At 38.1% G+C, this 23,226-nt stretch overlaps 3 protein-coding genes across 6 annotated transcripts; all 3 read right to left on the minus strand.

Annotated features, from left to right (window-relative positions):
• Positions 1–397: 397 nt before the first annotated feature.
• Positions 398–2,141, minus strand: LOC146581502 (uncharacterized). The gene is made up of 6 exons (XM_085283341.1): positions 2,075–2,141; positions 1,604–1,933; positions 1,164–1,520; positions 945–1,055; positions 694–737; positions 398–598 (listed from the first exon to the last, which is right to left on the minus strand). Exons 1-6 carry the CDS (start codon positions 2,118–2,120, stop codon positions 482–484), a joined length of 1,005 nt encoding a protein of 334 aa, XP_085139467.1. The 5' UTR covers positions 2,121–2,141; the 3' UTR covers positions 398–481.
• Positions 2,142–7,034: 4,893 nt separating this feature from the next.
• On the minus strand, positions 7,035–8,982 carry LOC146581503 (immunoglobulin superfamily member 3-like). Its single transcript, XM_085283374.1, has 6 exons — positions 8,940–8,982; positions 8,444–8,773; positions 8,007–8,363; positions 7,801–7,917; positions 7,432–7,481; positions 7,035–7,340 (listed from the first exon to the last, which is right to left on the minus strand). The coding sequence occupies exons 1-6, from the start codon at positions 8,980–8,982 to the stop codon at positions 7,224–7,226; spliced, it is 1,014 nt and encodes a 337-aa protein (XP_085139500.1). The 3' UTR covers positions 7,035–7,223.
• Positions 8,983–12,316: 3,334 nt separating this feature from the next.
• On the minus strand, positions 12,317–22,608 carry LOC146581504 (uncharacterized). 4 transcript variants are annotated; one of them, XR_014893525.1, is made up of 7 exons: positions 17,616–22,608; positions 17,325–17,455; positions 17,193–17,232; positions 16,902–16,920; positions 15,586–15,878; positions 15,268–15,404; positions 12,317–15,181 (listed from the first exon to the last, which is right to left on the minus strand). XR_014893525.1 is itself a non-coding variant. In XM_085283408.1 (2 exons), exons 1-2 carry the CDS (start codon positions 22,605–22,607, stop codon positions 17,345–17,347), a joined length of 5,103 nt encoding a protein of 1,700 aa, XP_085139534.1. In that variant the 5' UTR covers position 22,608; the 3' UTR covers positions 16,195–17,344. The 4 variants fall into 4 exon arrangements, 1 of the variants encoding a protein (XP_085139534.1); XR_014893519.1 differs by having other exon boundaries at positions 17,193–17,455; XR_014893518.1 differs by having other exon boundaries at positions 16,902–17,455.
• Positions 22,609–23,226: the final 618 nt, after the last annotated feature.

Here is a 23,226-nt window from a genome sequence, read left to right on the forward strand (position 1 = left end):
ATATAAAGTCAAGCTCACCTAACAGGAAAGACAAACAGGCAATACAATGCTACTGCAGTAACAAACAACATGGCTGCAAGGCTCAGTTCAGATAAACTCACCAACACAGTTGATCCTGACTCTCACATTCCTGAATTTATACTGTCAGTCTGCACAAGTGTTTTCTCACACTACAGTATCTCCAACAAAAACAATTTGTTTTTACAAGAAAAGCTTCTAATTCAGCAGCACTCAACTTAATTTCTCTTACAAAGGCAGAAAGCTACCTATGGAATGAGCGGGACTCACGTCTCCTCTCCAACAGGAGTGTGAATCCACTGATTAAATCACATAGTAGTTTGAGGATTTTTTTTTTGTTTTTGTTTTTCTTTTGCAAAATTTTAAGTTGATGTGTTGATTTTTCTTTTCTTTGATATTTTTTCCTAATTTTCTTTTATTTTCTGTGTTTTTGTTTTTTCAAGAAAACACACAACACTTGAAATCAGGATTTAACTTGAGAGTAGACACTGTCCTCAGCAAAGTCTCTCTTCCTTGTGCTTCTCGATTTTCTTTCACTGAAGTTCAGTGCAACATAGTTTACATGGCCATCAGTTTCAGCCTGTGTAATAAAGATATGCAATAATAACAACCAGGTGAAATAATAATAATGAGCTTTTCAGTTTTAATTGAATAACAAGCATTTTCATTACTTACTGGTTGGTGTGAGGTGTCAATTTGGTCTTCCGATATAGCATTTTCTATTCATAAAGATGAATTCAATTATTATGACAAATACAAAATAGTAACATGCATTTGATGTGGCAACTATTTCAAAATGTATTTCCTAACATATAAATATATAACACAAAACATTTAATATGTATTCATATTCATATTTAAACAATGGAAATGCTACTTGAATAACGGGGCAATCTTAGCTTTGGAAATCATCATACAACACTTACCTTTATTTTGTATTCTTTGGTTGCAGATGAGGAAAACATTTCCAGTGACAGAAATGACCAAACACACTATTATTAAGGCCAGTTGAATAAATGCCGACTGTGTTTTTTCCACTACAAAACAAACAACCAGAAAGAGATATCAAAGTTTCCAAAAAAAATCACTCATATGCTGCCAACATACCTTGACTATAACTTCCAGTAGTAAACAAAAAATCATACCAGCTTTCAGATCGGTTCCATTTCCAAATAATATCTCCCCACATGTGGCCACAGCACAATAGTAAGTCCCTTCATCAGAGGAGCTGATGTTCTTAGAGAAGCGATAAACACAGCTATTCTGAAGGTCAGATGGTTTTTCACATTCATTGCTTCTCTTTCTGCCAGTGTAGATGATGCTAGGATGAGATTTGTCTGAACCAGCTCTGAACCAGAACATATCACGATCCCGTGCATATGTGTTGTTGTCAGAGTCAGAGAAAACTGAACACTGGAGAGCTGTTGTGTCTGCTGGATTGACTGGATCTGATACAGCTGGCCACTGAACGACAGTATAGTTTGATGCCCTCTGAGTGTTTCCTGTTTATTAAAAATATAAAGACAATCGTCAAAACATGCTCCAACACACTAATACATTTTTTGAAAGTATGCCAGTTTATTACCTTTTACTAACAAATATGTCCCACTCCATTCAGGATTAAGCCATTCAATGATTCCACAGTGATAGATTCCTTCATCCTCTTGGACTGTCTTCAAAATGGTCAGATTGCTAAATGTTTTTTTATTACATGCGTCATATCTTGATCTAAATATTTCTTGACCATACTGAGGTGGTGTAGTTCCATACAGTGTTGAAATCAGTTTGAGCTCATCCCCGATACTCTGCTTGTACCAGTGGACTTCCAAAGTGCTGAGCTCTTTATTGCTGGGTAAAGCACATATTAACGTTGCTGGTTCACCAAGCTGAACGATTTTCATTGGAACCAAAGAATCTGAATTAAGAGAATACAGAAAAAAAATGATGTGAAAATGTTCAAATGCAAAATAATTCATTTTATTTTCAACACATTTTTTTCTATTTGACATAATTTATCTTCATAGAATAGTTGTGGAGAAAATTAAAGAGCACTTACATCCTTGATGAAGAAAGAGCAAAGTAATCCACAGCACCATCATCATGACACTGCTCGTTGTTGAGAACACGGTCTTTCAGTGAGTGAAGGAGGCAAGATGATCATGTTAGGTAAGGCTGTAAAATGATTCTGATTGGTTAACACATATAGATTCAAAAGGACCCTTCACGTCACACTGGTTCCCTCCTGGGCTCTGTAAAACATTTCACCTCTCTTTGATATTCTGTTGTAATTATCCATTTGGTTAATTTTTACTTCTCTCTTGATGGTTATTCGTTCTCTATTCCTTCCTTTTCTTTTCATCTGAAGGACATAAACAGTGGAACAGTCACCACTTCTGTTTGTGGTGTGTAGTGCAAGAAATAACACAAAAACATTACATATTGAATTTCTGATGAAATTTGACATCTTGACTTGGAGAAAAGCTGGCGCACAGGATGAAGCGAAGGCTTTTGCCCAACTAATGTGCAACTTTATTTATTTATATGTTTTTGCATTTTTCATAACAAACCAATCAGCACTTGCATTGAATGTCACCCATGTTAACCCCATGGTGGAGCTAGAGGTAAAGACAGAATAATGTTACCTCCAAGACCTTAGCTGGTATACACTGTTTTACTTTCTCAATCAAAATGGCATGTCTTCTTTGCATCAGCTGGCTGTATAAAGAATATCAAAATACCTATACAAAGATATGGTATAGACCTAAGTTATGAAATCAAATCATTATGTTCTAAGACAGTTTTCCTTTATTAGTCTGAGCAAACTCTGCACAGCATGGACTGATTTCATGTCCTTTGAGATTGCAGATTTCAAGATCAACAATTGTACACTGCTCAAAAACTTCAGAGAGGCACTTTGAAAACATATCAGACCTCAAAAGTCCTGAGGCATCTCCTCCCAGATCAGGATCAGGGCATCAGTGAGCTCCTGAGCAGTCTGAGGTGCAACCTGCTGGTGTCAGATGGACTGAAACATAATGTCCCAGAGTTGTTCTAATGAATATAGATCACTTGAACATTGGGCCCATTCAATTCCTTTATCCTCCAGGACTTGCCTGCATACTCTTGCAACATGAGGCCATGTATTCTCATAGTCTGTCAGTGGATCCAAGGACATCTAATGGCAGTAAGGGTACTGGTGCCTATCACTTTGAGGTCTGTGAATTTTTCCACGGATTTCCTTCCTCAGACCACCAGTGACCCAACAACAAACTGGTCATGCTAAATGATATTACAGGAATGTTTTACATGGATTCTACAGACGCTTTCCATCTCTTGCATGTGCTCAGGGTGAACCTGCTCTCACATGTAAGAAGCACAGGTCACCAGTGGTAGATCCTGTTCGTCCTTGCACAAAAGAGTATATACCAGTCCTGCTGATGGATAAGGACCTTCTATAACCCAGCTCTCCTAGATTAACTGCCTGTCTCCTAGAATCTATTTAATTCAATTCAGTTCAATTCAGTTTTATTTATACAACGCCAAATCACAACAGTCGTCCCAAGGCACTTTATGTTGTAAGGTAAAGACCCTACAATAATACATACAGAGAAAAACCCAACAATCATATGGCCCCCTATGAGCAAGCACTTTGGCAACAGTGGGAAGGAAAAACTCCCTTTTAAAAGGAAGAAACCCCCTGCAGAACCAGGCTCAGGGAGGGGCGGGGCCATCTGCTGCAACCGGTTAGGTTGAGAGAGGAAGACAGGATAAAGACATGCTGTGGAAGAGAGCCAGAGTTTAATAACGAGCCAGCATCAATATTCTTGAGACTGTGCTGGGAGATACAGCAATCATATGTGATGTGCTATTCTTGAGGAGTTGGACTACCTGTGTAATACCTGTAGTGTCCAGTAGTAATTGAAAAATTGTGCTATCAGTTATAATTGATTTGATGACATACGCTGATTGAAAGGTGTTTCTTTGTTGTTGTTGTTTTGTTTAATTTAAGCCCATTCTTAAATCTATTGAAAATTTGTAGACAGTGAAAAGTCATGAGGAGGAGTCACAAGGAAACCAGTCAATTTTAGTCTGCGCTACCAATTCTGCCAAGAGGAGTGATCCAGTATCCATTCAGAGTACCCAAAAGCATCTGGGGGCATAAAACCAAATATCATTGGAGGTGTATGCATATATCAAAGCCTATTTATAAACGTTTGACTTTGTGTAGATAGAAGAGAATGCAAAAAATACATTAAAACTTATAAACCCTATCATTCTAGGTATTTTTGTATTTATGCTATTTAATCATTCTACCTTGAAAGAAATCATTAAAAGCTCCAAATTGCCATGACATTCGTGCCTATGATGAGTGTAAATGCATCCAGAACAGTATATCACCTAAATAAACTGTTTCTGTCACGGTGTGGCATGGCACACCGTGGAAGGAGTGGGGAAGGAGGACCCAGGCGCGGTGCTCTACGTATAGACAGTGTTTATTTACAGAGGGTGATATCAAACAACAATAAATCCCCGTGTTTCTCCCCAGACTCCCGTGTCGTGTCCTCCAAGTGCTCTCTGCTCCCGTGTCTGCACTCCCGGTGCTCGCTGCTCCTTAAGCCCTCCACGCTCCTCCTGCGGGAAACAATAGCGGCAGCAGTCAGGACACTGAACAATGGCAGGCATACACTACACGACCAAAACCTAAACTGGGTAACTAACGTGGAGTCCCAAGCAATGATCCCGCGTCGGTGGGAGCTCCAAGACTCTCCTAAGTAGCTCCCCCGACGAGCCCTGATCAGCGGCAGGTGTGTGGCTTCGGGTGTGGCCAATCCTTCCACAGGGCCACACCCCTCAGGCCTGCAGGTGGCTGAGCTCCATCCTCCAAGCATACCCGCAGACGTACACACACACACACACACACACACACACACACACACATCTACAAGCATGGAGAAGAGCAGCAGCAACACCAAAATACATATAATAATGATAATAATAATATAATACATAACTGCTCAGGGATCCTGGGTCGCCCAGTCCCAGGACCCTGACAGTTTCTATGCAGTTCTCATTATACATCCCTATCAAAAGTTTAAGACCACTTGAAAAATAGCAAAAAATTGTATTTTGCAAGGTTAAATCTTAACAAAGTTCCAAGTAGAGCTTCAACATGCGACAAGAAGAAATGGGAGTGAGACAAAATATTTGTTTAGAGCATGCAATATATTGAGAACAATGCTTAAAATGAAACAGGCTCTTCTACAGCTGACCTAAAGTTTAGGACCAAATCTGTGCAGAAATGTGGATTCATTGTCATTTTCTGTCAGGTAGTCACATTGTCATGATGTTCTGATGGCAAAGGCAAAAAAAAAGTTTCATTTTTGAACATGTTCAGGTTATTAAACTGCATAAGCAGGGTCTCTTGCAGCACACAATCAATGCTGAGGTGGGATGTAGTAAGACAGTGCTGGTCAGATTTTTTGGGGTCGGAGGATCCCATTGGCTGTCATCAAGACACTGGACAATCCTGAACCCAAATTAAGGATGTTACCGGTACTAACTGCAGCCCCATAACCATCAGATGGCATCTGAGACTGAAGGGCCTCAAAAACAAAAAACGTATTCAAAGGCCTCGTCTCTTTGAACAGCACAAAGCTCACCTTTTGGAAGTTGCAAGAGAGCACCAAACATGGGACATTGAAAGGTGAAAGAAGGTTTTATTCTCTAATGAGAAAAAAAACTTGATGTTTCTAATAGTTTCCAATGTTACTGGTATGACAAGCAGATCCCACCTGAGATGTTTTCTACAACCCACGGTGGAGGGGGTGTAATAATGGTCTCAGGTGCTTTTTCCTTCTGTGGAACAATGGAGCTTCAGGAGGTGCAGGGGCATCAAACGGCCGATGGCTATGTCCAGATGTTGCTGAGAGCATCCCTCATGACTGAGGGCCCTCGTCTGTGTGGTAACGACTGGGTTTTTCAACAGGACAACGCTACATTACACAATGCCTGCAGGATAAGGATCTTCTTCCAGAAGAATAACATCACTATTTTGGCCGGTCCTGCATGTTGCCCTGTTCCAGTTGAAAACCTTTGGGGATGGATGGCAAGGAAAGTTTAAAAAAAAGATGAACAACAGTTCCAGACAGTAGATGCCCTTTGTGCGGCCATCTTCACCACTTGGAGAAATGTTCCCACTCACCTCATGGAAATGCTTGCATCAAGCTTGCTGCAACAAATTTTTGAAGTGATTTTCAGAGGAGCCTTAATGTAAGGTTAAATCAAAGGTAAATAAAGAAAAAATCAACTGAAGTTCAAAATACAAATTTATGTGTGTGTTTTTTTTAAAAAAAAAATGCCTGTCCACATTTATCATTACTCTGGATTTTAATGTTCCATCAACTGTCAAATTTACCTATTCTAGTCTATTAATATGTTCTCTGAGATGAAAACCAACAGACTAATCATTCTTCTAATCTGTGTTTTTTTTTAGCTACAGTTCCATTTGTATAAAGTAAATGAAGCACAAACACACAAACGGCTTCTCTAACATTAATAAGGTATAACTCATAAAGGTTTGCATATATATAGTATAAATTATTTACCACAGTTTACAATCAACCACTGAAAAAAATGGCTGTGCCCAGATTGCTTACATATCAAACAGATACGGGATAATAAAATAATTTCTCTACTTTAACATAAAAGAAGACACTATTAAATATTTACACTTGGGTTTTAAGGGGTATTTATTATTTTCTTCATTATTTTATTTACGGGTTGTACGGAAGCCCCAAATGCAATTTCATTGTTCTCTGACAATGACAATAAATAAATAAATACTAAATACTAAAATACTATTAGCAAAACCACCCAAATTCTAAAAAACTGACCAGTTCTTTTACCTGTAGTATCTTGCCCTAAACATAAAAAAGAATCCAAAATACTAAATGAAATAGTTTTTAATCAACGAAAGCAAGGAAACAGGTTTATACAGATAAAAAATTCAGGGATTTCAAAAATGTGACAAGACTTTGTTTTAGTTTGAGAGCCCAAACTTGTCAGCGATGAGGCAAATAAACTGCTCACAGTTAGTATTTAATCAAGGCAGCAAAATAAGAAGACCTGTCACAAATAATAGGATCTGCAATCATGTTTCAGGTTCAATTTAATTTTTAACGGGCTCTTCACCACTGATATCAGCTTCAGCTTTTAACTTGAGAGTAGACGCTGTCCTCGGTAATGTCTCTCTTCCTTCTTCCTCTTGTTTTCCTTTCAGAGAAATTCAGTGCAGCATAGTTTAGCTGGTCATCGGCTTCAATCTGTTAATTAAATATTAGAAGAAAAATATTGATGCTGAGCTTTCCAGGTAGACAATATTTTAATTAAATAACATTTATTTTCATCACTTACTGGTTGGTTCAACTTGTCAGTTTGTGATTCTGATACAGCACTTTCTTTTCCTAAAGATAAATAAAATGTTTAAAACAAATATATAATAGTGAAGTGCACTTTTTTATTTTAGATTGCATGATCCTTAATAAAAATCCTGCTGATAGGAATGTGTTATTCAAAAAAATAAGTTGGTACACTAAGCAGTGGGGGGGACCTCATTGTAAGCAGGTTTATTAACAATGGTGTGATTGACTCCTGATGATTTTACAGAATAACTTATTATATGAATTTTTACGTTAAATCCATGAATGATTGGTCTTTCCATTATTAAAGTCTAATGAGATCATTTATGACTTTTAAACAATTGTAATGTTTTATAACACTTACCTTTAAATGGTTTACATACTCTTGAGTTGAATATGAGGAACACATTTCCAATGACCGAAATAGCCAAACAAACTATTAATATTAGCATTTGAGTGAATACTGATTGCGCCGGTTGCACTACAAAAACACAAAGAAAATGTTTTAGCACTCAAATCGGTATAAAAATATCTTGTTTGTTGTTTAGAACAGTTAATGAAAAATCATACCGAGTTTCAATGCAGTTCCATTTCCAAATAATATCTCCCCACATATGTCCACAGCACAGTAGTAAGTCCCAGCATCAGAGGAGCTGACGTTCTTAGAGAAGCGATAAACACATCTCTTCTGAGTCTCAGATCGATTCTCACATTCATCATGTGTATTTCCATGAGTATAGATGATGTTTGGATGAGATTTATTTGATTCGGCTCTGAACCAAAAGACACTAAGATCTTCTGAACATGTTGCTTTGTCAAAGACAGAGATGATCGAACATTGCAGAGTCACTGATTCTCCTGGATGGAGTGGGTCTAATACTGGAGGCCACTGAACAACAGTATAGTTTGATCTCATCTGAGTATTTCCTGTGTATTACAAAAGATACGGAGATGCTTTAAAGCTTATAGTAGAAACTTTAAAGTTTGTAAAAGTAGCTCAGTCTTACCTTTTACTGACAAATACGTCTCACTCCACTGAATGGGATACATCCACTCAGCTATTCCACAGTGATAGATTCCCTCATCCTCTTGGACTGTCTTCAGAACGGTCAGGTTGCAAACATTATTAGCATTTTCCACATTAAATCTCTTTCTAGAAAACTCAGGACTATATTCAGGTGGTGCTGATTTTGACAATGTCACAATTAATTTAAGACCATCTCCAGCACTCTGCTTGTACCAGTGGACTGTTATACTGCCGAATTCTTTAATGGGCAAAGCACATGTTAATGTTGCTGCTTCACCGAGCTGAACGGTTTTTACTGGGACCAGAGAACCTGAAGAAAAAGAAAACACAGAAAAATAAAATGTTGTAAGATGTGGAAAATTTTTAATGCAAAATTATATTTATTTGGTTTCTGTTCCTGCAGGTCACAATATAAATCATCATGACAAGTTTTTCACTAAGAATAATTTTGGACAAAAGAAGAAAAAAGTACTTACATCCTTGATGAAGAAAGAACATTGTAATCCACATCACAATCATCTTTACACTGATCTATGTTAAGGACTTTTTTGGTATTTCAGTGAAAAGGAGGTGAGATGATTACAATAAGTCAGACTGTAATGTGCACCTGATTGGTTAACTCTGAAAAGATTCAAATCTACACTTCCTGTTACATTTACCTCCTCCTGGGCATAGTAAAAAACGGCCACCTCTCTTTTATCTAGTGTTGAAGTAATCCTTTTTTAGCTATTGTTTTGTACAATTTCGTCTATCCCTGGATATTTATTATTTTTGTTAGTGAATCTTAAACATGTGTGCCATATAGTCTTAGAAATATATTAGTTCATCATGGTTTGCATTTTAGAGGAAATTTCCTGGTTGGCTGTTTTGCTGGCAATGACAGTTTACTCCTGAGAAGCACTGAAGAACTGACTAAACCAATATCCCCTCCTAAAGAAGATAACCTCACCTCTTCAAAATCAGAACTGCCATATTTGCAGCAAAATTCATTGTGAATCAACCAACATTACTGAAGTAGTTTAATAACGATCACACGTGTTAACCCCATGGTGGAGCTAGAGGTAAATCCAGAATGATGCTAAACTTATACTGCAGCATTTTACTGACTAAATCAAAATAGAAAGCTTTTCTTTGCATCAGCTGGATTGAGAAAACCTACAACCTCAGATAATAATTATGAAATCAAGCCTTTATTTGTAAATGTAGGCATCTTTATCTGCCTCGTTGAAAACTCATTGTTTTATGCATCATTAACCCTTTAAGACCCACCATAGAACCAAGTCCGCCAGAGCTTATATTATATTTTTACATGCTGTGGAGCCATTTTTGGGAGCATTTCAAGTTTATATACATCAATACAACCATTATAGCCCAAATCTTAATAATATGTCTGCATTAAGTGCATAGTAATTACATAAATTGCAAAAAAGTGCAATAAACTACAAAGTTAGAGAAAGTCAGAGACTCATCCCTCAAAACTGTAAATACAAAAAAGTTGCACAAAATAGTTTCCCACCACAGGAAATTTATTTTGAGTGTCTTCATAGTTTTATTTTTGAAATACACCAATTTTTTTATACTGCGGGAAAAATGAAAATAAATATTATAATGCAAATTTGCAAAATAACAGCATGTGCATCAAAATAAACTATTTCCAGCTGTGCAATATGAGTCCTAAGCATCCCAGAAACGACACAGAAAGTCATAAAGTCAAAGATAACTTTTAAAAACACCAATATAGGCTCATAAGGCCCTGATGGTAAAAAAAAAAAACTACATTTCCGCAAAATGACGTCACTTCCGGTTTCGGGCAGGTCATGGCGCTGATGGACGTAGGAAGTGTTTTTTTGAAACGGAGTGTCCCCGCTCCAACCGGCTTTAAAGGGTTAAAAGTTTCTTCTGGGCAATATGAATCAACTAAATGCCCCCTATTCCAGTCAAGAACAGGTAATACAGATCAATGAAACACATTTCAAAAGTATTTCAACTCAAAGTAGCAAGAGAAAAATTATGAACATATTTGATGATCATGTCAATAAAATCAATTTTTAACTTGATGCCTTCTCAATACCCACTTTAAATTTTGCAATACATTTATTTTTACGATGTTTTTTATTTAAAGGGCTTTAGAAGATGTCATTTTAATCATACATTATATAGTATTTTATTCCATACACTTAAAGTACTTTGTTTGCCTCATATTCACAGTCAATTTAGAATTACCAATTCAACTAACTTGGATGTCTTTTGATTGCGGGAGGAAGTTGGAGTACTTGGAGGAAACCCATGCACGCACAGAGAGATCATGGATACACCACACAGAAAGGCCTCAGCAAGGACTTGAACTATAAGCCATCTTGCTGAGAGGAAACAGTGCTAACCAATCCGTCAGTGGACCAACTATTTGCAACTTGTGTGCTCCAAAGAGCTCTTAAAGTATAAACCCTCAATGGTCATGAGAATTTGCATGATTATGATTAAGGAATTGACCTCCCAGCCCAAAGCAGTTGTTTTTTAGCCAAAACAAAGCTAAGTCAGTTATATTAATCACATATTATCTGGAATAAATATCAATAAATGAAAATTTTTTCCAAGTTTGTGTTGTGTTATCCCTGACATGATTCTGGATCTTTGACCAATTAGCAGATATCACCTGGTTCATGTTCCTATATTATATTCTCCGGCCTTCTTAGATTTAGTTTTGCTTCTAAAATCTGTTTATTACGGAGCCCCATAGGGGACATGGGAAAAAAAAATTAAGATGGACTTTTGCGAGATCTTGCAAAACTAACTCGGGATCTCACAAAACTTTTGAGAGATCTCGCAAAACAAACTTGGGATCTCGCAAAACTTTTGCGAGATCTCGCAAAAGTTGAATTCCAACAATGGCGGCAGCTACTTAGTTGTAATATTAGGCTTTCTGGGTCACAAAATACACTTTTAAGATATTTTGAGGCGTGAATGTAGTTGTGTAAACGTCAGATATCTGCTCGGTTTACAAGACATCACATATTTGCAAAAGTGCTCCGACGTTTTTGGAGATCTGACACCCACCATCTCGAAGCTAACGGGAGGTCGAGACCTACTACAGCCGGGAGGAACACCGCTTTCCCGGCACATCGTGCCTCGACCTCCCGACCTCCGTAGAATGCGGCTAAAACTTTTGCGAGATCCCGAGTTTGTTTTGCGAGATCTCGCAAAAGTCCGTCTTAATGTTTTTTCCCTCCCATGTCCCCTGCGGTGCTCCGTAGTTTATAGTTGTAATTTGCTTGTAATCCTAATTTTACTTTACACTGTCTCTCCTGTGTTCCCTGTGACTCGTTAAGTCTCTGTCACCCTGCTAGTATTGATTCTGGTACCCATTTGTCCTTTGCCTTGTTCTTAGTTTACTCCATGCGTTGTTATTTAGATTTATTTCACCTGTGTATAGTTACCATTGTGTCTCCACTCTGCCCTCACCTCTTGTGTTTTTGTTACCTCAGTTTGTTTCAGTTCCTTATCGTGTCATTCTGAATAACAAGGCATGGAGTAACCATTTCATGTTTACTGTTTGTTTGCCCATGAGCTTCCCCCCCTCTTTGGATCTATGGCAGGGGTGTCAAACTCCAGGTATCCTGACTCTTTTACACGTGACTCTGCTGCAACACAGTAAGTAACTAGAAAAATTTGCATTTCCTGCGAAAATGCAGTGTGGATGCTTAAAAGCTGAAGCTGTATGCAAGAAATAGCTGAAAAAGCTGAAAAGTTGCAGAAATTGTAAAAACTTTGCAGAAGCAAAAGAACTTTGCGAAAATGTAATAACTTAGCAGAACTGCAATAACTTAGAGGAAACTGTAAAGCTGAAGCTGTCTGCTGAAAATAGTTGAAGAAGCTGAAGAAATCAAAGTCAGTGTTTAAAAAGTTGCTGAAATTTTAATAACTTTGCAGAACAATATCAAGTTAAGAAAAATGTAATAACTTAGCAGAAATGCAATAATTTAAAATAACATACCTTAACATAACATAACATAACAAACAAAAGTAGTGTAACCTAGCAGAAATAATCTAGTAGAAAATTAAAAACTTGGCAGAAATATTACAACTTATCAGAACTGCTAGAAATTTGCAGAAATGTAATAATTAGGCAAAACTGTCAACAGATAACAGCTGAAAATGCTGAAGTAACCTCAAAGTTACTTGTTTAACTGTGAAAAATTACCAAAAACATTAGAAAAGGAAGAAAACATGCCAGCAGATAAACTAATGTGGAACAAAACCAAGGTAAAATTGCGGAGTTTGCACAGCTGGTGAAATCTAAAAATGGCAAAAAAACAAAACAAAAGCAAAACCCACACAAACAACATTTAGGTAATAAATGCACAAGATGCTGCGGTCAGAGATAAAAACACCCAAAAATAATGTTATTGAAATGCCAAAAAGTGGCAGAAAGTTTAGAAAGTAGAAAACCAGTAGTAGAAAAGTAGAACATTCAAATATTTTTAGAAACATATGATACAAAATATTTACTCAGTTGTTTCCAATGATTACAATAATGGCATAAAGAAATAAAAATACCATTTGGGACAAACAGAAAAATATTAATAGAAAATGCAAATCAAATTAATCTAACATCTATACAAACAATTGAAGCATTTGTTGGAATTGTGAACATATCCTTGTTTGCCATGTTTATGTTTATGGCCCTAAGATGCGCAGACACATGATAGGCTATTAACTGCAAAAATATACACATATATAGCAAGTGAGAGACAAAAATATATCCTCTGATTTGCTGGAGTTTTGTCTAAATACCATTCGGCAAGGATAAACAACATGTTCCTATGCCACATTAAAATTTTCATAAGCTTCATTTTTTCAATTAGTTTACAGTTTCCTGATTTGATGATAAATATGGCATCAATCTACAAAATACTGTCAAAATGAAGTCCACATTGTGATATATTTGAGGTGTGGAGAGTCACACAGCTGAACAATCGATGTGCATATTTAAAGAAACAAGGATCAAATAAAGAACATTGTTGTGCAATAAATTACAGTGAAAAATAATCACTGCTTTGCGTTAGAGAGTGACTTATGATGAGGTATTAATTTTCTTAACTTTACCTCTAACATATTTTCACATAGTGCTGTGACCAGGCTGAAATCCATCATAAAGTAACTGTAAACAGCAGAACCATTAGCATGAATGTTATGGTTCTACTCTGATCAAAACTCAAGTCAGCTGTGTGACCAGATATAAAATGATAAAGAGGAACACATATAAATGGATGTGACCTTTATGAACTTTTCAAAATGACTTTATATGTCTGACCCATTATCTATATATATTACAGCAGCGGTCCCCAACCCCCGGGCCTCGGACCGGTACCGGTCCGTGAGTCGTTTGGTACCGGGCCGCGAGAGATGAGGCTCAGGTGTGAAATGTATCGTTTTCAGGGTTTTTATCGGTTTTCAGCGTTATTTTGTTATCGTTTTTATCGTTTACTCGGTTTTCCTGGGTCTTTTGACGTGTGTTATGAATAAATTTTCTTTTTTTCGGTACCGGTACTAGTTTTATTTTGTTATATTTATCCGCGACACCTTAAAGGCCGGTCCATGAAAATATTGTCGGGCATAAACCGGTCCATGGCGCAAAAAAGTTTGGGGACCGCTGTATTAGAGCAGATGTGGAAAACCACTGTTAGACCTACTCTATACTAATGTAGTTACTGACACCCCATACTAAGGCAGGATTCATACAAACACACATTATTTTTTCTCTTAAACACTTTCTTTTTTCACATTTTGAGATTGTGTAATTTCTAAAAAGAATACATGTAATGGTTCAATAGATATAGTTATTTAAATGTCCATAATAATCACATGATCATTTTTGTACATCCTACAATCCAGGATTTAGAGCTGTGTGTCTGTATGAATTCAGCTTGCTATACTTATAGACTTAGATATATTAATCCACTATTTACCCAAACAAGTTACATTGTTTGGGTAAATAGATTGGGTTTGTTCTACAAAATAATTATTCAACAATAAAAAAAACACAAAAAAAATCTGCACATTAATCCAGAGTTCAGTTTCATATGTCTGATATTGTTTGTTAAATCTGGTGACACAAACACAGTCAATAATTCATAGCTAGCGTGACATGTGGTCCTTTTTGCCTTTGACCAATGATATGCTGGTTACTTGGACCAGTTTAGTATTTGCTGTCACAGAGGAATGTTAACCATAAATCCAAAAGACAAAACTGAAAAAAATATGTTAATTGCAAACATGTTTTTGCTTAGTAAAAGGATTGAAATTACATGGAAACTGTCACCTTAAAGCCTCATTGTAAATATCATCACAAACAGATGTTTTCCACACAGTTAACAAAGCTCCACCACATCCGATCACTGCACATAAATCTAAAAGAAAACAAAAACAAATAAAAAAAATAAAATTAACACAAGGGAAGACTTTTGACTTAATAACTACGCTTAAAATAAGTGTTACCTTTGAATATTTGTGGGAAAAATCTGATGCTACCCCAAGAATACAAAGCCACACTGGAAACGATGACAGGCTTGCAGCCCTCTGTCTTCCTGGAGTCAGGTGCCTGATCAGTAGCAGTGAGTTGACAGAAGTCGGTGTCTGTAAGAGTGGCCAAACACTGATACTCTGTCCACTTGAGTAGAGTCTAAGAAGCTGGAATGCAGGCACACTGGACGAGCTTGTTCTAAAAAATACAGAAAAAGGAACATTTTATTTGTGTTAAGGCCTAAAAACTACAAATAAGTTATGCAATGAACAATGTTGAAATACCTTATAGGTGCTGCAGGCCACATAACCAGAATCCAGAGCAATCTCACACTCACATGATGGTGAGGAAAGACATGAGCTCTGCAATGAGGTTTGAATGTCTCAGTTGGGACACTGAAGAACTCAGAAGACAGCAATACCTGCACAGAGAGACAGAGTAGAAAAAGCATAGATTTGTAATCCATAATGTGAATTAAAACTCAAAAAGTGTCAACAAGTATAATCATTTGAGTGTGGAATTATTTATGCACTAAACAGGATTTTAATTAATTAATTGAATTAAAAACACTGACATTTTTTATCAAAGATAAAGAATCATACCTCTCTCTGCTCTGAGGATCACTGAGCATCTCTGACAGGAAATACAGTTTCCTCAGTAGGGGTCATCATTCATGGTCTCAGAGGTTGTAGTGTGGCAGCATGATGATGGTCTCCAGATCAGGCAGGAGGTCAGGTGATGGGTGTGTCATCTTCTCCATTGAAGACATACTGGTATGGCAGTTCATAAAACAGCAGTCTCTGTGTGGCATGTAGTTATCTGTGCAGTCCAGCACTGATGGATCAGGTTTGGCTCAGCAGTTCATGAAGATGGTGTTAAGATGTTGTTGTTTCAGCTGAGGATGGTGAAGTTTGAAGGTTTTCCCACAAAGGAAACAGGACTGTGTGTGCCCTGTCTGAAAAAAATACATCTACAAAACATAAAGTGCTTTTAACACCACCCACCCCCCCTCCCCACCCACCCATCTCAGCCCCCAAGTGTCTATATAATGCTGGTATGGGGTGTCAGTTACTAAATCTAATTAGTGCGTCAGAAAGCGGGGGCTACACCTAAAGCCCCCGCTTTCTGATGTCTTTGTTTATTAGCAGCTTTTTCCAGCTGCTCAGAGAATTCTGACTTGGCCTTTATCCACCCAAACCCAAACCCACCCAGATAAAGGCCAAGTCAGAAAATGGATGCAGAAACTTTCCATGTACTTCTAAATCAGTTTTTATACAAATTCTGTAAGCTGTAAAAATGTTTTTCTCTACATAATGTATAATTATAGACATCTCTGGTAGCCTAAAGATAGTTTAAAACTTTTAACATTTTTTACCTGTAAAACATGATAAGCAAAACCTCATTCATCCAAAAAACATTTGATTCTACAAAATTTACTATAATCAAGAAAATATAATTGTCTGTATTTATTCATGTGACCCATAATAAATACCTGCATTTATCTGTGATTTATTTATTTACTATTTCATATTTGAAAGCATCTTGGAGGGGAAGATCTCGTTTGTTGAGATACATACGTCAGAGTAAAAAAAGTATCAAAAAAGGAGATGACAATTAACATCCATGAAAAAATGTATAAGTAGATTTAGTCATTTAAAACATGAGAATAAAAAATAAATTATGTCCGTTTAATGCAGTATATTTCAGATCTGAGGTGCATGATAACAGAAAGCAGATCTCCCGGCTCTGCATGAAGTACAGCCATGATTTGGTGACATGATTAATAACATTGCAATAAGAAAGGGTCTTCTTACAGACAGAGTAGGGAAGACAATTTTTTCCAATGAAAAATATTTTTCATACTCTACAATCAGTAAACTCTGTAACAAACATGATCTGTAATTGTTTCAAAACTCACCAGACGACTTCATGATTGGCTCGAGGACAGGACACAAAACACAGGGTTGTGGTAACTGTAGTATGATCTCAGAACACCGGAATGGAGACATTGATCTGGCTGAGAAATAAAAATGAGGTCAAGCAGGGTGTTCTTGTCTGTAGTGGCAGAAGTGATCAGCTGTGAATACCCTCTCGACTGAAACTGCTCCAGAATCTGTTTTCTTCCACTCTGCAACTGGTTCTCATTAAAATCTCCACACACAATGATTGGGTGACAGTCCATTATTTCAAGGGAATCTAAAAGACTTACCAGGTTTTGCATGAATGGTGTCAAACTGTAGTCAGGGGGTCTGTACACAACAGCAATGAGTGCAGGGAATGGAGCCTGAACCTTCAACACTAAAAACTCAAGATCAGTGACATTATGCAGATACTGTTTTACCTGAACCTGAAAATGATTCCTCAAATACACAACAACTCCACCACCACTTCTGCTGGCCATGTGAGGAAAGTTTGTGTAGGACACATGTCTGTTGCGTTTGAACATGGTGTAGCCGTCCAAATGAAGACTGTCTGCAACAAAGGAGCCTTGGAGGTGAGACTCTGTGAGACACAAAACATCTGCTAAACACATTTCATGATGACTCTTGATGTCACTGATGTGAGATGGCAAACCCTCCGTATTGTGATGGATCAGTGTAAGAGTGTCAAGTCTGCTGGCTGTTTCTCTGACCTGAAGAAGAGGCATCATTTCCTCAACACTGGCTTGTCTCATGGTTTGGAGCGCTGCAGTTACCTCGGGATTGGAGTAAATCTTTTTCTCATCCAAGTCCTGCAAATAGAGTCCACTGAGAGACGTCACCCTGCTGAGAGCAACATAAGCCATACCTGGTTCAAAAATGTTCTTCATTGAAACTACAGCTGTCTGTGTTGTAAGACCCTGAGTTTTGTGAATTGTGCAGGCAAATGCTAGCTTTACAGGAAACTGTCTGCGTACCGCTCCTTTAAACTTCAGACTCTCCTCTGCTCTCTCAATGTAAACCAGATCATCAGATGCTGCATTAGCACTGCGGTTGTGTCTCATAGGCTGCCGGTTGTCCATTCTGAGCCCCAGTTTGATTATGTGTCCATCATTTTCAGATCTCACCACCTTTACCAGTATACCAAAAGCACCGTTGACTAAACCGTTTAGTGTGTCCAAGTTTCTGGTCAGCATGACTCGAGCTCCTTCAGCAACATTCAGAGTGTCAGGTAAATCATTTCTCCCACCTGTAAATGGTTTGTCTCTTCGTTCCATTCTGCCTGTACGTTTATCCTTCTGGAAATCGTCTGCAGTGATGATTATGATGTTTGAATGAAGCTTCTTCAGGGTATCTGTGTTATGGGATTCCACATTCTTGTTGGTGGCATAAATGTGTAAGACCTCAGTTGGACATTCTTCTGGTGCAGTCACAGCCTGTGACAACAAATCTCTGTCGCACTGAGAAAGCTCATCCGTCTTTTCTTTCACTCTAATCCTGTTCAGCATCTCTGCAAAGGCCACATCATCTTTCTGACGCATGATCTCGGTTAGAGTGATCATCTGAAAATGTTCCTGCCATAGGTCAATCTGTTCTGGATCGTAAACGCAGAGAGGTTTAGACTGTCGCACTGGTGGCAGCTGGTAAAAATCTCCAACAGCTAAAACTGACATTCCACCAAAAGGTCTCTGAGTGCCTTTGATTTGTTTCAGTCTTGCATCCACATAGGCAAAAAGGGGTTTTGAAACCATTGAAATCTCATCAATAACAATAATTTCTGCATTCATCAGCTCAGATCTGACTTCATCCAGTTGGTTACCAAGTCCTTGAATGGGTGGTTTCAGACTCCTGGGTAGTTTCAGTAGAGAATGTAATGTAGAGCCATTGATAGAAAAAGCTGCTGTCCCGGTAAATGAAGTAAGTAAAACAGTTGGATTTGATATGTCAGCTTCTTCTGCATTAGCAGGCAGTCTGCTCAGGATCTTTGATGCTTCAGAGTGAATACATTTAATCAGATGTGACTTTCCAGTTCCTGCACCACCGTTGATATAGAAGAAAAATTGATCTGGGTTCAAACCACAAACTCGCTGAATACACCAGTCTCTTATAGTATAGAACACGCAGGCCTGCTTCTGGTTCAGATTCTGATACATTACACGTACCACGGCTGGATCTACTGCAGGTTGTTCTCTGATGGCTCTGATCTCTGTTACAGCATCAGACTGACGACTGTAGTCGGGGACATTCTCCTGTTCGTTCTCATCATCAGAATGTCTCTCAGGAAGATTCTCATCACATTGCAGCCTCACAACTTCAGATTCAGGAGCAAGATTACACCATTCATCGATCACAACATCCCTATTTTGTTCAAACTCTTCCAGTGCACTCTCAATATCCTCAGAGTTCTTCTCATACTTGTCTTTATTTCTTTTCACAATCCGTTTCACAGACTCACTGTGGTCTGAACATGGAAGTCGCACAAAACCCGAGTTGTAGAAGGACTGATAGGTTTGGAAACATTGTGGTTTCAGTTCCTGCTCTGATCTGTGTGGAAGGTAAAGTCTCAACAGTCGACCATAATATTGCTCAGGATCTTTTTCCTGTGAACAGTGGTAATATCTGATTATAGCTGGTTTATCATTCTTTCGCCTTTGTACAAATCCAAGCTGGTTTAGAAGAGGAAGCACATCTTTTCCTTCATTTGGACCACTCACCAACCGGCACAGGGCAGCAAAATCAGCCAGCGACATTTCCTCATATTCTGGGGTCTCAGGTCTGCATTTGTATTTATCACTCAAACTTGTCATCCAAATATTACAACTGTCATGTGTTGTGCTTTCCAGGAAGCTCATGGGCCGACTCATTTTTACTGGGTTATCATCTGTTGGTACAAATACAACACTGCGGGAACATTTTTTCATTTTTAGGCCACAGACTCGAGTCACACACTCCTGTGCGCTGATCTCTCTCTTTTTTGAGTAAGCCTGCATCACAGCTCTCATTTCATCACATTCATTGACGGTGTTCTTATCAGAGTTATCGATAACTGTCTTCAGGTATTCAGAGAGGCCAGATTCTTTCTTTGTTATATATTTACAGAGGTATTCTACACATGAATAGGCATTCAAAATGAATGAGACATCTAAATTAGAGTTCCAGGCTTCAAGCAGGTCTGGGTTGTAATTGTTGATCCAACAGTCCTTTGGGTCACGTTTCAGAATCAGAGCTGTTTTCTTGTTTATGTTCTGGAGGCATTGTTCATACTCATTCATTGTCAAGTTGCATCGTGACAGAATCTGCTCTATGGTGAGGGAAGCAGCTTCAGGTTCCTTCAGCAGGTTCAACAAAGGTCTGAGTTTGGCTTTTGCAGCTTCAGTGTCTGAATCCTCATCCTGTCTCACAATCATTGTTCTTGTGGATGGTGGTTTTGGAAACCCAAATCTACAACCAGAGTTCACACTCTTAAAGCATGTCTTTGTGTGGTTCTTGCTGTGCTTTTGTAGTTCAGAGACTTTTTTGTGCAGTTCAGGTTGTTTTTCTGGATCAGGGAGTTGAGCTGAGATGTATCTGTCCACAAAGTCACAGACAGTTTGGTCATCATCCACATCTGCTTCTACCTTTTCTCGAATCCACAGCAACATGTGTATATGCGGACTACCTCTGTGCTGGAACTCAACTCTGTAAAAGTAATCAATGATCTCACCAAGGGGCTGTGCAGGAGAAAAAAGCAAATCTCTGAACAAAGCCTCAACACGTTTATCAAACATTCGCATGGTGGTTACTGGATTTGATCTTAGAATTTCACACTTTTCTGACCAGTCCAGGGCTTCAAAATCAACCTCTTCACCTTGCTGTCTCTTTATTGCTTGAATCACTTCAGGCCATCTCATCTCAGCAGCAGAGAAAGTGACAAAGAACTGAGGTGTTCCTATTTGACGAATCATACTGAATAAATCTTTGGTAGTTTTCTGCCAGTAAGCTGGAGTTCCTCTGAGTGGCTGCATAAATCTGATTGCATCTTTATTTCTTACCAGCTTCTCTACTTCTGTCTTACTTTGTAACATTCCCGATGTGATTTTGCGTCCATCTTTGGTCATAGTTTTACCTTTCCTTAGCTGTATTGTCATGCTGGAATTAGCCAAATGTATTTCAGTGACAAACTGTGAGAAAAACAGGTAATTTGTGTCTTTAGCAAATCTTGCATCAATGTTGAAAAGCCTTGACTTGAAGTAAGCACTTGGTGTGAGTTTAAGAAGTCTCTTTTCATCCAGTGTATTCTGACCGGTAGGAAACTGCACAGGAAATGCCATGGCTTCCAAATGAGGAGTTCTGAAGAAGCTAACAGGATTGTTTCTTTCTGCAGGAGCCACACAATATGTGTTATCAGTGAAACAGAGAATCTCTTCTGAAATGTCAACAGGCTGCAGACAACTTTCTAGAGCAAAACCTCCATTGTTCAAATCACTTTCTGGTTCATCTGGATTTTGTTCCTCTGGTTGTTCATCACAGGATTGCATATTAATAGCTTGTTCACTTTCAGACTCACTTTCGCACAAAAGGGCATCTTTTTCATAGTTGTCAATTTCCATTAAATCTGCTTCATCATAATCATCACTTCCCATGCTGGCTTCATCACTGCTGTCATCATCAGGTAACGTTGGATCACAAAGCAATGCATCATCTCTGATAATAATATCTGTGTACTGTGGATGAATTTGTTTGAGTTTACGCAGGGCTTGAATGAGTTTAGACCAGGTGACAGTCTGGAACAGCTGATGGCCTTTGTAGCACAGTCGTCTTTTCAGCTTTATCCTCATGATCTGTGATTGGCTTCTGATCCTCGGTAAACTGTCAACTGTTTGTTGGACTTCAGATGGTACACACACCACATTACCACGTATGAGTCTCTGTCTGCCCTTTGGAAGTGGAATAATCTTAGCAAATGGTATGCATTTGGCAATCAGATGTCTCTCCAGAATGTTGAGATCGCACAGTTCAGCTGGAATATCCTGCAGTTCTAAACCGTTGACAGCAGCAAGTCTTGGCATGCGTCCACTTTTGAGGGAACTGTGACACGTGTGACAGATATACTCCTTTTTTCTCTCAACAGGAAAGCTGCAGTGATCATGACATGCTTCATCACACACATGAACAAATTTACCAGTTAGACACTGCTGAGCTACAATTTGGTGTTTTGAGTAATTTTCTCTTTTGCAGATTTTCACCTGATTAGGAAAAGAAGCTTTTAGACAAACAGTACAAACATAAGATGGTGCTGACTTAATGTTGGATCTGAAACGAGATATGGCCTCATTCATTAAAGTGTTCTCTGGATGACACTGTAAACTGTCAGCTGGTCGATGCATCTGACGATATTTTCTTTTTATTTTCATTGCACATCTGATATTATGCATCTGTCTAAAAGAAATACTGTTCCAATATTTTACTCTCATTCGTTCTCTCATATTGTCCTTGTGTTGCTGCTGAAATTGTCTCTCTTCTCCATAACGTTTAGTGATGTAACATTTTTTTTTCTGTCTAAATTCTACACTTTCTTTATATAGGTTAGAAACATATGACCTCATGTAAGCTTTATGTTTCTCTCTGAATCCAGCACAAGTTCTGTAATTTCTTCTTATACGTTCCTTCTGCTGTTCTTTGAATATAGGAGATTGTCTATAAGATTCTTTATATGTTTTTCTCATACGTTCCTTCTGCTTTTCTCGAAAAATGGGAGATTCTCTATATGTTCTTGTTATACGTTCCTTCTGCTTTTCTCTGAATGAAGAATCTTCTTTATACATCCTTATGACACGTTCTCTTTTTCTCTCTCTAATTTTAGCACTATCTCTATAGATTTTTCTAAAATGTTCTCTCTGTTTCTCTCTATATGTAGCATTGAGTTTACACAGATTATTTTTGTACACACTCTTCTTCTGTCTGTGATCAGGATCATGAGACTTTCTGCTAGAATCTTTTTTCTTTGCCTTAAAGCTTTCATCAAAAGCGTACATCTGTCTTTCTTTCTTTTTCTGATTTTCCCTTCTCTGTGGTAGTTTTTCTTGGACCAACAGTCGTCTCCTAATCTTTCTCCTTTGCTGTTTATTATGCTTCAACAGTTTATGTGAGAGTTCATCTGTTGTCATAGTTAAACAGGAGGCAGTGTTTAAATCATTCAGAGGAACAGAATCTTTTGTTACCTGAGTGTCTCTTACAGAAGCTGCAGAGGTTTCTATTTCTAAATAATCAGAATTGTTCAGCTCAGCAGCTGGCTCATTTGAATAATCCACTCTGGATGACATCACTTCAGTAGCTAAAGTGTCG

This window comes from Mchenga conophoros, linkage group LG2 (genome assembly GCF_057382185.1).
Source record: "Mchenga conophoros isolate Kocher_MC1m ecotype Shallow Benthic linkage group LG2, M_conophoros_male_GT1.1, whole genome shotgun sequence".
NCBI classification, from domain to species: Eukaryota; Metazoa; Chordata; class Actinopteri; order Cichliformes; family Cichlidae; genus Mchenga; species Mchenga conophoros.